Below are 14,969 nucleotides of genomic sequence, written 5' to 3' on the forward strand. Positions count from 1 at the left end.
TTTCTTTACAAAATCTTTTATTGAACATAAGAATCCGATATATAATATAGTACATTTTGTATAAGACCAACTAACATTGTTGAATATGCTTTGTTTCCTTGTCACATTTTACTGCTTCTTTTTCTAGATACTCATAGACAACTGATGTTTTTAGATTATTCTTAATGGTTGTAGATATTCACTTTTAAAACTACATTTTTTAAATCAATTTTTAACTCATTTCTTAAAACCATCAGATCATTAAAATCCTGTCACCTTAGAACAGAAGCATCAATATATTCTGAAAGAATCTGTATCATAGAATGCTTAGTGCTCTGATTCCTTTGTGGGGCGGGGCGGGGGGAGCAGGAATGACTTACTACATTGTGTTTCATGTTTCATTCATTTGTTTTTGAATCTATAGGTACAGGCACACTTGGAAAGCTCTACAAGGCCTCAGCTACCGAAGGTCCAGAGACAGCAAGTAGCACCTTTCATGACCTTTGACCATCAGGTATTCAACCAGACTCTCAAGAGGACACCACCTCCAGCACCAAGCTGCATGCCTCTGGCAGAGCATGGACCCATGAGCCCAGACGGTGATGCTGGCTGTGCAGGAAACCCATTCACAAAACTGCTGGCTCTTGGGAGAGAAGATGGTGGCACAGAATGGCACGTATGTTCAATGGCTGACCATGAAGCCTGTCCTAAGTGCTAGGAATTGAAATGAAGAGTTTGGCAGTAAATATTTCAGATGAAAGTATAACAAAAGAAATGTGTCTTTAACTAATTGGTCTGCAATTATTAATCATATATCTATATTAATTATGCATAATAAATTGTAAGTGCTCATTTTAATACTAAACTAGCTAATTCATTTTAATACTCAATTAGTTATCAATGAGCCACTTATAATCCTATGTATTTAGAAGGTTTAATTTTTTTTGCATTTCAACAAATAATGCCTTTATTAAATTTATATAATCAAAGACTGTTTCCATCTATACAATATACATTAGTCTGTTTTTTGTTACTCCAGCAAATATCTGAGGCAAGGTAACTTTTTTTAGTTAAATTTTTTTTCATTTTACATACTAGCCCCTGTTCCCCCTTCTCCCCTTCTCCTCCCTCCCCCACCTTCCCCCCATCCCACCCCAATCCCCTCCTCATAGGAGGTAAGGTCTCCCTTAAGTAGTCAACACAGGCTGGCATACCAAGTTGGGGCCAGACTTAGCACTTAGCCCCTCCCCCTTGCATAAGACTGAGCAAGGCATCACACCACAGGGAGTGGGCTCTAAAAAGCCAGTTTGTGTACCTGGGATAAGTCCTGGTTTCATTGCCAGGGGACCCACAAACACGTCAAGCCACACAATTGTCACCCACATTCAGAGGGCTTAGTGTGCACCCATGCGGGCTCCCCAGCTGTCAGTCCAGAGTCTGTGAGTTCCCACTAGCTTGGGTCAGCTATCTCTGATTTTTCCCATCTTGATCCTGACACCCCTACCCTTGCTCCTATAATCCCTTCTCCCTCTCTTCAACTGAACTCCAGGAGCTTGGCCAAGTACTCAGCTGTGGGTCTCTGCATCTGCTTCCATCAGTCACTGGATGTAGGTTCCATGATGACAATTAGGGTAGACACCAATCTGAGTGCAAGGGAAGGCCAGTTCAGGCACCCTGTCCACCACTGCTATGAGACTTAGTTAGGGACAACCTTGTGAGTTCCTGGGGATTTCCCTGGCTCCAGATTTCTCCCCATCCCTTAAATGGTTCACTCTGTTATCTCTTTCATAACTCTCATTCTCCATCCCTCACCAACTCAGTCATCTCAAACCCTCATGTTCCCACTTCCCATCACCTCCCCTCTGCTCCCTACTCCCAGCTTACCCAAGAGGTCTTAACCCTTTCCTCTTCCTGGGTCAATCCATGCTTGTCCCTCTTGGGTCCTCCTCTTTACCTAGCTTCTCTGGGGTTGTGGATTGTAGCCTGGTTGTCCTCTGCTTTGGGTCTAATATTCACTCATGAGTGAGTACATATTATGTTTGTCTTTCTGGGTCTGGGTTACCTCACTCAAGATGATTTTTTTTGTTCCATCCATTTGCATATGAATTTCATGATGACATTATTTTTTACCGCTATATAATACTCCATTGTGTAAATGTATCACATTTTCTTTATCCATTCTTCAGTTGAGGGGCATTTAGATTGTTTCCAGGTTCTGGATATTACAAATAATGCTGCTATGAATATAGTTGAGCCTATGTTCTTGTGATGTGGTTGAGCATCTTTTGGGTATATGCCCAAGAGTGGTATTGCTTGGTCTTGAGGTAGGTTGATTCCCAATTTTCTGAGATACCACCATACTGATTTCCAGTGTGGCTGTACAAGATTGCATTCCCACTGGCAGTGGAGGAGTGTTCCCCTTTTCCCACATCCTCTCCAACATAAGCTGTCGTCAATGTTTTTGATCTTAGCCATTCTGACAGGTGTAGGATGGTATCTCAGAGTCATTTTAATTTGCATTTCCCTGACGGCTGATGATGTTGAACATTTTCTTAAATGTCTTTCGGTCATTTGAGATTCTTCTCTTGAGAATTCTCTGTTTAGATCTGCACTCCATTTTTAATTGGATTATTTGATATTTTGATGTCTAGTTTCTTGAGTTCTTTACATATTTTGGAGATCAGCCCTCTGTCAGATGTGGGATTGATGAAGATCTTTTCCCATTCTGTAGGCTGCAGCTTTGTCTTATTGACCATGTCCTTTGCCTTATAGAAGCTTCTCAGTTTCAGTAGGTTCCATTTATTAATTGTTGCTCTGAGTGTCTGTGTCACTGATGTTATATTTAGGAAATGGTCTCCTGTGCTAAATGCATTCAAGGCTACTTCCCATTTTCTCTTCTATGAGGTTCAGCGTAACTGGATTTTTGGGTCTTTGATCCATTTGGACTTGAGTTTTGAGCAAGGCAATATATATATGGATCTATTTGCAGCCTTCTACATGTTGACATCCAGGTATGCCAGCACTGTTTGTTGAAGATGCTTTCTTTTTTCCATTGTATCATTTTGGCTTCTTTGTCAAAAATCAGGTGTTCATAGGTGTGTGGATTAATGTCAGGGTCTTCAATTTGATTCCATTGATCAAAGTGTCTGTTTTTATGCCAGTACCAAGCTGTTTTTTATAACTATAGCTGTAAAATAGAGCTTGAAGTCAGGGATAGTGATGCCTCTGGAAGTTCCTTTATTGTACAGGATAACTGCTTGCTCTTGGTAGAGAAGATGGTGGTGCAGAATGGCATGTACGATCAATGGCTGATTATGAAGTCTATCCTAAGTGGTAGGAATTGAAATGAACACTTTTGTAGGAAATATTTCAGATGGAAGTATAACAAAAGAAATGTGTCTTTAACTAATTGGTCTGCAATTATTAATCACATATATTAATTATGTATAATAAAATATAAGTTCTCATTTTAATACTAAATTAACTAATTCATTTTAATACTCAATTAGTTATCAATGAGCCACTAATAATCCTACATATTTAAAAGGTTTAATTCTAATTGTAAAGGTTTAGGTTTTCTGAATAACTTTAGTTGAATTCATCAATATCTTAAATAGCCATAAAATTGAAACCTATAGAAGTTATATAAAGAACACGAATTTTGTGGTCTTAAAATGCTCGCTACAATAAAATGAATTATCTTATTACATTAAATGTTTCATGTAATTATAAATAGATTTTTTTTACATTTGACTTTCAATACATTTTTAAAAATTCTCCCTTACCACTTATTAAATAGCTGGTATGGAGTGATGCTGAGGCTTCAAAATAAATAAGAATAATTAGCTTCATGGAACATGCTTTGCTTTTAAATGAATCTTCAACAATGCAGAAAAAATGATACAAAGTAGGAAATAACTTGAACTTGGAAAAAACTTTAGCATCTTCTTGTAGATAATTTATGTTGATTATACAGCTTTCTTTTTCTTTTCCTTATTTGCCTTGACTAGTTTCGAGCTCTGTTCTCTCACATCTGAGGCATCCTCTCCTAATCTAAATGGCCTGTGAGTACTCCTGCGTCAGGTTGATACTTTTATAATAATAAATTCACAGCCTCGAAGAACAAAGGTATAGCACTCAGGGTTTCATTTGAATCCAAAGAGGAAAGAAAGATTTTTAAAAATGAGTTTTATGTTAACATGGAAAGTAGGTAGGAATGAAGACCCGAAGAATTGTTCGATGAAAAACAAAATTATCACAATGTAGGATTCTCTGAAATACAAAACTGAATGTTATTCCATGGATGTTCATTTCCTTAAACTTTTTAGTAGTGGAAGTGTGTGTGTGTGTGTGTGTGTGTGTGTGTGTGTGTGTGTGTGTGTGTGTATGAATATGGAACTGTCTAAAGTGTATAAACATATTCATATATATATATATATATATATATATATATATATATATATATATGAAACTCTGGGAAGTGGAATACAGAGTCAGCTTCCTTGCTCACTTCATGAAGAACACAAACTATGTGTAGGATAATAGTTATCCGCAGAGTAAATATTAAAACTGCACCCAATACAATTTGTCCTTCAACTACCTCTTCCAAAGTTTATTTTCTTGTAAGTATTACTGATTTTTCAAGAAAAAACAAGTCCTAAAGGTAATTAACATGCCAGTCAATTTTAGTAAAATCTAGAAAGTAATCTTTTATTTCATGAAGGCAGCATATATCAGTCTTCTGGGTTTTCCATGGGATATTTTTGCAATTCCTTGGGCTCATACCTTACTTTTGCCTTTATAGAAAGTTTATACACATACAGGAAGTATGTGTCCTGCTTGGTCTTTTAGACAGCCTTAGTGAAAGGGAGTTGGAAAGGGTGATATTCTCAAGGGGTTTAGCTACCTACTGCAATATAAAAACGGGCTTCAGGCATTTCCTTTTTTTAACTGCTGCAGTAGAAACTATTTATATGAAAGTGTCTCACAACCATCATGATTGCCACTTTAATCAGAATTTTATAGAGTTTTATTGTTTAGTATGTAAGGGTTTTAAATACGGTCTCTGAACTGGAATTGTATCTACAGTTGGCACATACTGCCATCATTCACACACATATTATCCCCGATAGCTAGACACTTCTGTTGTGGTTACAGTTCTCTTTCTTTGACTGTGGTTAGGAGTCCATGGATCAAAGAAGCTGTAAGCTGTATGGTTTCAGATTAATCATTCACTCACATTCTTACATACTGAAGATTTTATTTGTTGTCTTGCATTTTTTTAGTACTTATTTTTGTTGTTTGACATAGAGCCTCACTATATAGTTTACACTGGCCTTGAACTCAAGATCCTCCTGCCTCAACCTTTCCAGAGCTGGAAGTTTAACACCATGCCTGGAAGAAGAGTCAGTCTGATTTTGTTATTTTAAAACTTCCAAACAGAATGGCATGGACCGAGCTCAGGAGATGGTAGTTATTGATATTTCTTTGTCTTATTCCTTCTTTCCCTCTAAGCCTTCTCCTTCACTAACACAAGGGAATATTTCATTCATCCAAAGATAACCAAAGTGTCACTTCATAGGTTCATAAGAGTATCCTCAGATTCAGATGTGATGCCTGGAATTAGATACAAGTGAGAGATTGGAGGTATCTGCACAGAGACAGGTAATATTAAAAGACGTGCTTCCCAGTATATGCTTTTCCAGAATTAAACTGACATTTGTAATTACCAGAGTGACAGGAGTCCTTTATACCAACCCTTGCTCCTAGCCTAGTTTCCATTCACCCCTTTACTGCTCTGTGCTTTGCCATATGGGCCCACACATGGCTCTCTAGAGTTCAAGGCTTCCTTATGTCTTTTCTTTACCTCTTCTCATTCATTCTTTGCTCTTTGTCTGAATGGTTTTAATTCTCTCTGAAACACAAACTTGAGACTTATTCCTCTGCCCCTCTTAAAGTCTTTCCTTGATGAATCTCCGTATAGATTTGATACTTCAATGACTGTACTCATTATGGCATTTTCATACCACATGATACATTTTAAATATTCAATAACATTTTTTCATTTTTTTTAGTTTGTTACTTCATGACAAAAATGTCATACCTTACTCAGAGGCAAATTTCTTTTCAATGTTAATTAGTGGATACTTTTGGCAGGTTAAGGAGTGAATGAGTAATGAGTTCAGTCAACCTCCATTCCATGTGTTCTACTGTTTGCTTCTTTAATACTGCTGGAACTCCATGAGGGCAAGAATGTCTCATTGTTGGCTGTTGTAGTAATACCTCTAGTTCTTGAAAGATCTGAAAATAAATTATGCTTGGTAAGTATTTGGTAATTATTACTTGAATGGTCTCGTGAAGTTATTGTCCAGTCATATTTTGGAGTATCCTAATAGAGTCTCTCAACACTTGACTCAAGTTGACCAACTACCCTGCTTAGAATGCAAGGGAAATGGGATTGTAGGGCAGTTTAATGTATTTGGAAGTGTTTACTACTGGTTATTACTTTATATGTCGTGTGAAACTCATAGTTTGGCCATGTATCTCAACTCAGCATTCACATCTTCTTCAGTTTACACACACACACACACACACACACACACACACACACACACACACACACTCCACTAAAGACAGTACAATGAATGAAAAGAAGAGAACTAGAGCTCCAGTGGTTACTAGTTTCATTTCTGTTGATATGATGAAATGCCCCAACAAAATGAAAATTAGGGGAGAAATGGTTTGTTTTAGCTCATAATTCAAAGTTATAATCTACTACTGTGGGGAAGATCAGGTGGTGGGAACTTGAAGTACCTGGCCGTATCACATCCTTAGTCAAGTGGAGAGAGTAAATACATACACGCTAGTGCTGAGCTCACTTTCTTCCTTTTTGTACAGTCCAGGGTCTACCAGGAATGGTGCCCACATTTAGGGTGGGTCTTACCACCTCAATCAATGCGATCAGGAAGAAAATCTTTTACAGGCCTGTCTGTACCGCAGTGTGATCCAGGCAGCCCTTCACTGAGAGGTGATTCTTGTGACAAATTGACAATGACAGCTCACTATTACAAGTGTACGGGAGGAAAAAGGGAATAGAAAGAGCAAAAAGGAAGCACACAGTCTCTTTTATAAGTAGAAACCTTTAAAAACCTGCCTGGTCTACTGGTTATTTCTTAAGCCATCTCTGCAGAGAAAAGGAAGGTTTCAGTGGGGAAGAATGAAAATGCAAATAGAGATTAGATTGGGGTAAGGACTACAGATTCAGAGTTCAGGAGTTCAAACGTGCCTCAGCCACTCACTAAGTAGGTAATCTGGAGCAAGGTGGGCGATTTCTTTCCCTTTTGATTTCTTTCTGTATGATGAGGATAAGTATTGAATTCATCTTATGGGCTGCTATGAAGCTTAAGTGATTGGGCTATGCCAATAAGTAGAGACAGAAGTAGCGCATCTCCGGCACTATGCTAGTGTGTGGTACTTTTTTTTTTTTTTTTTTTTTTTTTTGAGACAGGGTTTCTCTGTGTAGTTTTGTTGCCTGCCCAGGATCTCACTCTGTAGATCAGGCTGGCCTCGAACTTGTTACTGTATCATTAGTTACAGAGATGAAGTGAATACTACGTTTTGATATAATCTAAATTCACGAATTAGTCAGCTAAAATTTCACCACTGACCTTTGGACATCTACAAAACATTTTAAAAGAAAAAAGATAATCAAGAAGTCCTCTGTCAACAAGTTAAGGCTGTGGACTTTGGTTTGAAACACTTCATGGGAAGCCTTCTGTTGATATAGACGCTGACTTCAGTGATGTGGCCCCAGGGGGCTTTGTGTGGTAGTCACCAGGGAGCACAGGGGAGGAGATAGAGATACAGGAAAAGCAGCCTCAGATTCAGCACTCAGACGGTGTGGGCTTTGATATACACAGCTAAGTGTTTTGAAATTTAAAGATGCAAAATCAACTTTCAGTCTGCACTAAAGTTCTCTATGATTTCAAATGAAAGCACCGCTTTAACCATTATCTACAGTATTCTGAATTCTGTTAGATGTAAAGTGTTGGAGTTGTAATCAGTATGGGATTGTTTTAAGGAGGAAAGAACAGGCCCTTGTTCACTAATGCAAAGAACAGTGTTTACAGACCCTAAAAGGTCTAAAAGACTAAAATTAATAATCACTTTAACTTATAAAATAAAGTAATTTCATTTGACTGGGAAATGGTGTTTTCTTCTGCACTTTTGAAATAGACAGATGACAACAAATGAATATGGCTAAACACTTGGTACAAGAAGATCATATAATGCTGAATAAGAGTATAGGGTTCTACTGTTCTCTCTTTGTGTGTGTGTGTGTGTGTGTGTGTGTGTGTGTGTGTGTGTGTGTGTTAATGTATGCATCTCTCTGTATTTATGTATGTACATGTGTACATATCTACCTGTCTGTCTGTCTGTCTATCATCTGTCTGTCTGTCTATCTAATTACACTTATATTCAAGCATCCAATTCTGTATCTAATCTGCTGTAGCATTATCCAGGAATGATTTAATTTTGACATTTCCTATTTGAAGCCTTGCCTATAATCAAATACCTTCATGAGGTCCTGATTCAGTTTTGACTTCTTCACTATGATTAGTAGATTGAGATTCATAGGCTTTACTCCCTTGTTGAAGACAGAAAAAATTACTATGATAAAATATGAATTATTTCTGAGCCAATATTCAGAGGTGAAAAAAAGGAGAGAGGCCTCATCACCTTAATGTAGAAAGAATTCTGTGTCTAAGTCAGTATTAATTCCTAGAATCATATTCCAAGAAGGGATGCTATCTTATCTTTTATTTGATTACTTTACTCAATGTCCAATTACTAGTCTGGAAATGTTATCTCTAAAGTTTGTATATACTCTTTCCACATATCTTGAAGGGTTAGTGTTGGTTGGTTAGTTTGTGGGTTAAGGTCCTTTAGAAGTTACAAGAAGAGGGAATATAGAAGGTTTTGAATGAAATTGTTACTTAAAAGATTTCAATTGGAGAATGTGAGTGACTACATTTTGTAGGTTGAGGTCAGCCACTGATCAGTGAATCATTTACTTAAACAACATTAAGTTAGATGATTGAAATTCAGGGCCTGAGAAATGGGCATCTCTTTCCTCTTTCTGATTCTAAATAGACTTTCTATTGAAAGAACTATCTCTTTCCCCTTTCCTCTAGCATCATGATGTCTAGCAACAGACATCACAGTTGACTGAGAATCACACATACAGGATCAGGTGAAATGGAATATTGGACAGGTGGCCACCTCTCTTTACCACAAAGAAAGTTTCTAATTAATTTAATTTACTTGTGTTGGATTTTCAGGGGAGGTGCTCAGGGTTTGCATTTTTACCCTAACAGTGAATATCAAGTGACTAGACCCTGAGATGGCAACCTGCCCGTTTCTGTATGCTCTGGAGAGGTGATCACCTGTGCAAGGAATTAGTTTCTGGGCAACACCTGTGTAAAGCAGAGCACAAGGACCCAGACCATCAAAAGCAATGCTCAGCCCAGTCAGTCTGGCTTCATCAACCTTGACTTCTCAGACTCTCCATTTCCTTAACACCCATCCATGTTATTTTTCTCCTTCCTATTATAACCATCCCTCCCAAGCTCATATCTGGGTTCTTGCTCTTCTTGCTAATTTATCCATAAGTTTAGTATTTTATTTCATAAAGTGATAACCCAATCTCAATTTTTGAAGTGTAGTTCCTCTAGCTTTCTTACTTTACTCATGTTTAAGCTCATTGTGATGACATACCATTTGATAATGTTACTCTTTTCAATAGCTATTATTTCCCATTCACAAAATCTAAAAAAAATTTTGTTTAATTTGTCTAGAGTCCAAGATATACCCCCCCCTTTTTGTTTTTTTACAAGCACCACTAACTTCTCGTTTTCATATCCTGATTGAATTTCAGTAGTGGATATCTCTGTACCTGAGCAAATAAATGAAGAACATCGACCACACTGTGCATGCAGATCATGTTAAATACATCATCCAGTTTCACATGCATGTTTACTACTGTGGGATAACCTACAACCACTCCCTAGTAAGACTGCCAGTAGTAGTAGTACTTTCAAGTTTCACCTCCATCATCCACTTTTCCAAAATGTTCTATAATACTCTGGAGAGAAAAATACGTACAGTCCAACTGTCATTCATTCAATTGCTTTACAGTTCTCTTAAACCTCCACATTTGCTTCATTTTTTCATCATCCTATTAGAATAGAATACAGTTTCTATCTCATTCTTAAATTCCCAACAATTTCATGATATCATTGTTTTTTTACCGCTGAGGAGTACTCCATTGTGTATATATGCCACATTTTCTTTATCCATTCTTCAGTTGAGAGGCACATAGGATGTTTCCAGGTTCTGGCTATTATGAATAATACTGATATGAAGAACATAGCTGAGCATGTGTCCTTTTGGTAAGATTGAGCATTCCTTGGGTATAGCCTTGGTGCAGTGGGAAGGGGCTTGGACCTGCCTAGGCTCAATGTGCTGGGCTCTGCTGACTCCCCATGGGAGACCTTGATTTTGGGAATGTGGGGATGCGGGGGAGGGGGTTGGGAGAGAGGGCTGAGGGTGGGAAGAGGGAGGAGGGAGAATCTGTGTGTAGTATGTGAAGCAAGTAAAAAGTTTCTTAATAAAGAAAAATGAAAAAAATAAATTCCCAACATTTTTTCTTTCTGTGTACATCCCCCATGTCATCGGTATATATTGACCTATAGTACTGTTCATATCAGTGTTGTGCTTGTCTTCCATAATTGCCTCAAACCACACCAAACCAAATAACTCTATTTGAACACATTTGTTTTCTGGCCACTATGTTATTTCAGCGCACAAACATTCTTCCACTCACCCCAAAACAAGACTTACTGCGTTCATTTCCTCCATTTCAAGATCACTTGATGACCCCATTCTCTCCTCTTCAACCAAGCTTTTGTCTTCATGATTTTAAATGAACTCTTAACACCAATTGAAAAGGCTTTTCTGAGTTTATAATTATATAATTTCCCCATTCCCTTTCCTCCCTCCAAACCCTCAAAATGAAAAAAAAATTAATACATCAATTTAGTATCTGGTATCAAAGTCTCTATTCTCATTTGGCTTGACTTCCAAGTTGCATTTGACATGGTTAACCACACCCTGAGTCACTTTCTGAAATCTTTGATTGTCTGACATTTCATCTATTTTTCTAGCTCTTTGTTTTCTAACATATGGCAAAATGCTGTGTCTCTAGGCCCATTCTTCAGCCATCTCTTCTCATGTATCTTTGTAGATGATGTCATGCCATCTCTAACTTTGGTCTTTGTTCTCCGTGTTTAACTTATCTGTCCTAATCTTATATGATATCTGTTGTGTTACAACAGATATCTCAAACTGAAGGCACCTTATTTCCCCAAATCTATTTTGGTTAATCAGGAAAAATAATAATAACATCAAGAACTCCAAGAATCATGTGTACTCTTCTTTGTTTTATTCTCCCTGCCTCTACAGTCTGTCCCAATCAAACCCAATATTTCTAAAGTCTCATAGTTCAACATTTTCTCTCCTCAAGCAACATTCTGCTCAATAGTTCATCATTAGCAGCTCACACAGTGCCTCATACAACATGGGTGTCAGCAACTAAATACTAAACAAAGTACTGCACACTCAGGTACAATATTGTCATTAATTGCTCCCATTAGAATTCCTATCTATGAGTACTCTTAATGGCTAAAGGCAGCAGTATCCTGACAGGGGAAACAATAAAATATAGCCACTATTCATTGGTTACACAGTATGATAATGACTATAATGCAATTTTCATGAAAAAAAAACTGTGTATGTTTTTCAGAAAAAATATCCATGTGATATAGACCGATGATATTTTTACACAGCAGAAAGATGCTGAGAGAAGTTTAGTAACCTGGTCAAACTCATTCTTTAAATGACTAGACAGATGATTTGGAGCTTGGTTCCATTCCTGTAAGAAACCCATTGCTGATATTGGTCTTGTACTTCTATGTCAGCCATTGTGAAAAGGTAGCTTATCCATAGGTATGTGAGGGGACCTGAGACAGGTCTGACTGTCTGCTGCGTTGAATCTGGATGACTAGTTAACTTTTAAGATTAGATATTACCCTGTAATTCCTACCTATTGTCATTAGTTCATTCTTTCCTTTTAGAGATACTGTTGTGGATAGTAACTCATTTGTGTTAACGTGCTCGGATATTTTTTCAGTTAGGTATCTGTAAATTCTGGTGGCATTTGACAGTCTCAGTAAACTGTTATAGTTCAAGACCATTCCAGAGACAAGAAGTGAGTAAATATTAACAAGCCCCTGTGCTTGCTTGTAACTTGAAAGGATTGCATGACTTCAATGAGCAAGCTTTTGTCAGTCACAATCTAGACCAGATTAGTCTGAAAGTCCAAGGAAGAAGCAAAGTTCACCTCAGTGCAGGAGTTTCTGTATGCCTCTCCTGGTTAGTGTTCACAACCTCAAGAAGAAGAAAATGATGAAGGAGAAAGAAAAAGCCATTGCTATTGTGAAAGTTATAGACCCTTCTAAGTTGAAACTGGTGAGTACAAACAAACATTTTGAAATTCTTTCACTATTTGGAGATGAAACTGACTTAAATGCTGAATTTAAAATTTATAGAGTTATAGTCAGTAAAATAAGGTATGTAGACATTAACATTGAAATTGGTAAATTATAATTAACTCTGTCTTTTGAAAAGCTTGTTTACTTACAAACAGCTTTGGAGTGTTGGGGTATGCTAAGAAATTGTATAGTTTATTTAGTCAAAAACTGCTAAAATTAATGTTTTATTGTGACTTTTATATAAACTGTGAGGATTCAGTTAATTGTTTATTTTGTCCTCATACTAACAATAGTTTTTTTATTTTAATGCTAAAAGAATAATGGACATGTAGTATATGTGATGTGAAACTGTGAGCATCCAGCTTTGTATTGTCCTGTTTATGTTAAAGCTAGCTTGCCAAGGAAACTCCAGCTCCAGCCCCACTCATTATTTTTATTCACTTACAATGGAACAAAAATAAAAATAACAAAATAACACAGCAGGATTTCATGGCTCAGTGTTTGTCATTTAAGCCTCGGAGTGATGTTTTAACAAATAAAATAAAGTTTGAGGCAATTGGTGGTGTACATCCTAAAGCTGGAAAAATCTGGCTCCCTGATTCTCAATGGATCAACACCCACAAGGAAGTAAAATAATCTTTGGAAAGTCAGTGTTTCATGTGTGCGTACGTTCTACAGCCTACGCTTCCCTGCAGTGTGCCTCTTTAGAACAGGAGTTTATCTTCTTTTATGCCCAGGTTCTCTATCAAAGTCTCCTGCCCAGTTTTACCATTTCAGATTCACAGAGAATATCTCCATAGAAAAGTAAAAGGCAAGGCTCTAAACAAATACAGCGGTCAGTATCCTTTGAAAACTCACACTAAATAAATGATAACACACACACACACACACACACACACACACACACACACACACACACACACACACACACCAATTAGGGCTCCTTTTGCCTTTTGTTACTTCACTGAAAATTTGCTTGCAAATTTAACTTGTAACCTTCCATGTTTTGTTCATATTTGAGTATTTATAATGAGATTATCTAGGCAAAACACACACATTTTTAGGAAAACTTCAGGGTTTTCAGAACAAAAATTATTTCTCGGAACCTCCTGAGTGTGTACTGTGGTGTCCTTTCTGTTGCTAAGTGAAGGTAAATGGAAAATGTTGGAGTAATAAGTATAAGTTACATTTAAAGTTTTATTTTTTATTAGTTCTACAGTAAAGAACTGTTGAAGAGAAAAGTAAACCAAGTTGCCTCCAGGGAGCCTATTGGATAGGGCTGGGCCCCCAAGTTAAGCCCTGGAAAGAAACTGTTTGAATTTGATACTTATGGGTGGGGTGGAGTTCAGAAAAGAGCTGTGGGGAAGAAAAACAGTCAGTAGCTCCACATTGTTCTGACTATTCCAAACACTAAAACAAGTTTAAAACAAGAACGCTTCAGCAGTGTGGTAGAGAGTAGAGAATACAGCCTTTGTGCCATATAAGCAAGAGTCTAGACTATTATTTCAACTTTTTCTTTGAGGTGGTACCTCCAGTGGCCGGGACCTCACAGAGTAAGTGAGGCTGGGTGGCCTGTTAGTCCCAGGCACCTGTTTCCATGTCCCTGATGCTGATATTACAAGCAAATGTCACCCACTGCTCTTGATTTTTCTTCACATGGGTTTCGGAGATCTAACTTGCGTCTTCGTGCTTCTAGAACAGTGCTCACAGGACTCTGAGCTGTCCCCTTGCCACCTCTGTTGCTCTTCTTGTTGTGTTATTCTTAGATCATTATTCCATTTCTCTGTTGCAATTGCTTCACATTTAGAATGATAGTCGTCGACACCCTACAAAGTTGTTACAAAGATGACTTAAGATGTTACTTGAGTTATTATATTATACCTGATATGTAACAAATTATCGACTATGGCATAATGTATGCTATTGTGTTGTATTTTATTGTCCTCTAAAGATTCCTCATCTACAGATTCACAGGTTCATTGTAATCGCAACCCTTACCACACTGGAGCCTGAAATCTCCTATTGAAAACTCTAGTACATGCATGCATGATAATGACAAGGCTTTAGAAATTTAGAAGTATTGGAAATAACATCAAATCACTAAGAAAAAAAGCTACAATGGCATTTTGAATGCTAGACACAAGAGTTCAGGTTTATATATGAGTTAAATGGCAGGAACTTTAGACTTCAGATTCTTTTTTTTTTTTTTTTTTTTTTGGTTTTTCGAGACAGGGTTTCTCTGCGTAGCTTTGCGCCTTTCCTGGAGCTCACTTGGTAGCCCAGGCTGGCCTCGAACTCACAGAGATCCGCCTGGCTCTGCCTCCCGAGTGCTGGGATTAAAGGCGTGCGCCACTACCGCCCGGCTAGACTTCAGATTCT

At 37.6% G+C, this 14,969-nt stretch overlaps 1 protein-coding gene across 4 annotated transcripts in view; it reads left to right on the top strand.

The window, feature by feature from the left end:
• Tfec (transcription factor EC) overlaps nt 1-14,969 on the top strand; it is a 130,025-nt gene that overhangs the window by 89,868 nt on the left and 25,188 nt on the right. For 3 of the 4 annotated variants that reach the window (XM_076566182.1, XM_006984275.4, XM_076566183.1), the window contains exon 2: nt 404-655. In XM_076566182.1, coding sequence (XP_076422297.1) covers nt 404-655 — 252 coding nt within the window. Of the gene's footprint in view, nt 1-403; nt 656-11,911; nt 12,568-14,969 lie in introns of those variants that run through there. The other variant, XM_076566184.1, reaches the window with a different exon arrangement.

This window comes from Peromyscus maniculatus, chromosome 3 (assembly GCF_049852395.1).
Source record: "Peromyscus maniculatus bairdii isolate BWxNUB_F1_BW_parent chromosome 3, HU_Pman_BW_mat_3.1, whole genome shotgun sequence".
NCBI lineage: Eukaryota > Metazoa > Chordata > Mammalia > Rodentia > Cricetidae > Peromyscus > Peromyscus maniculatus.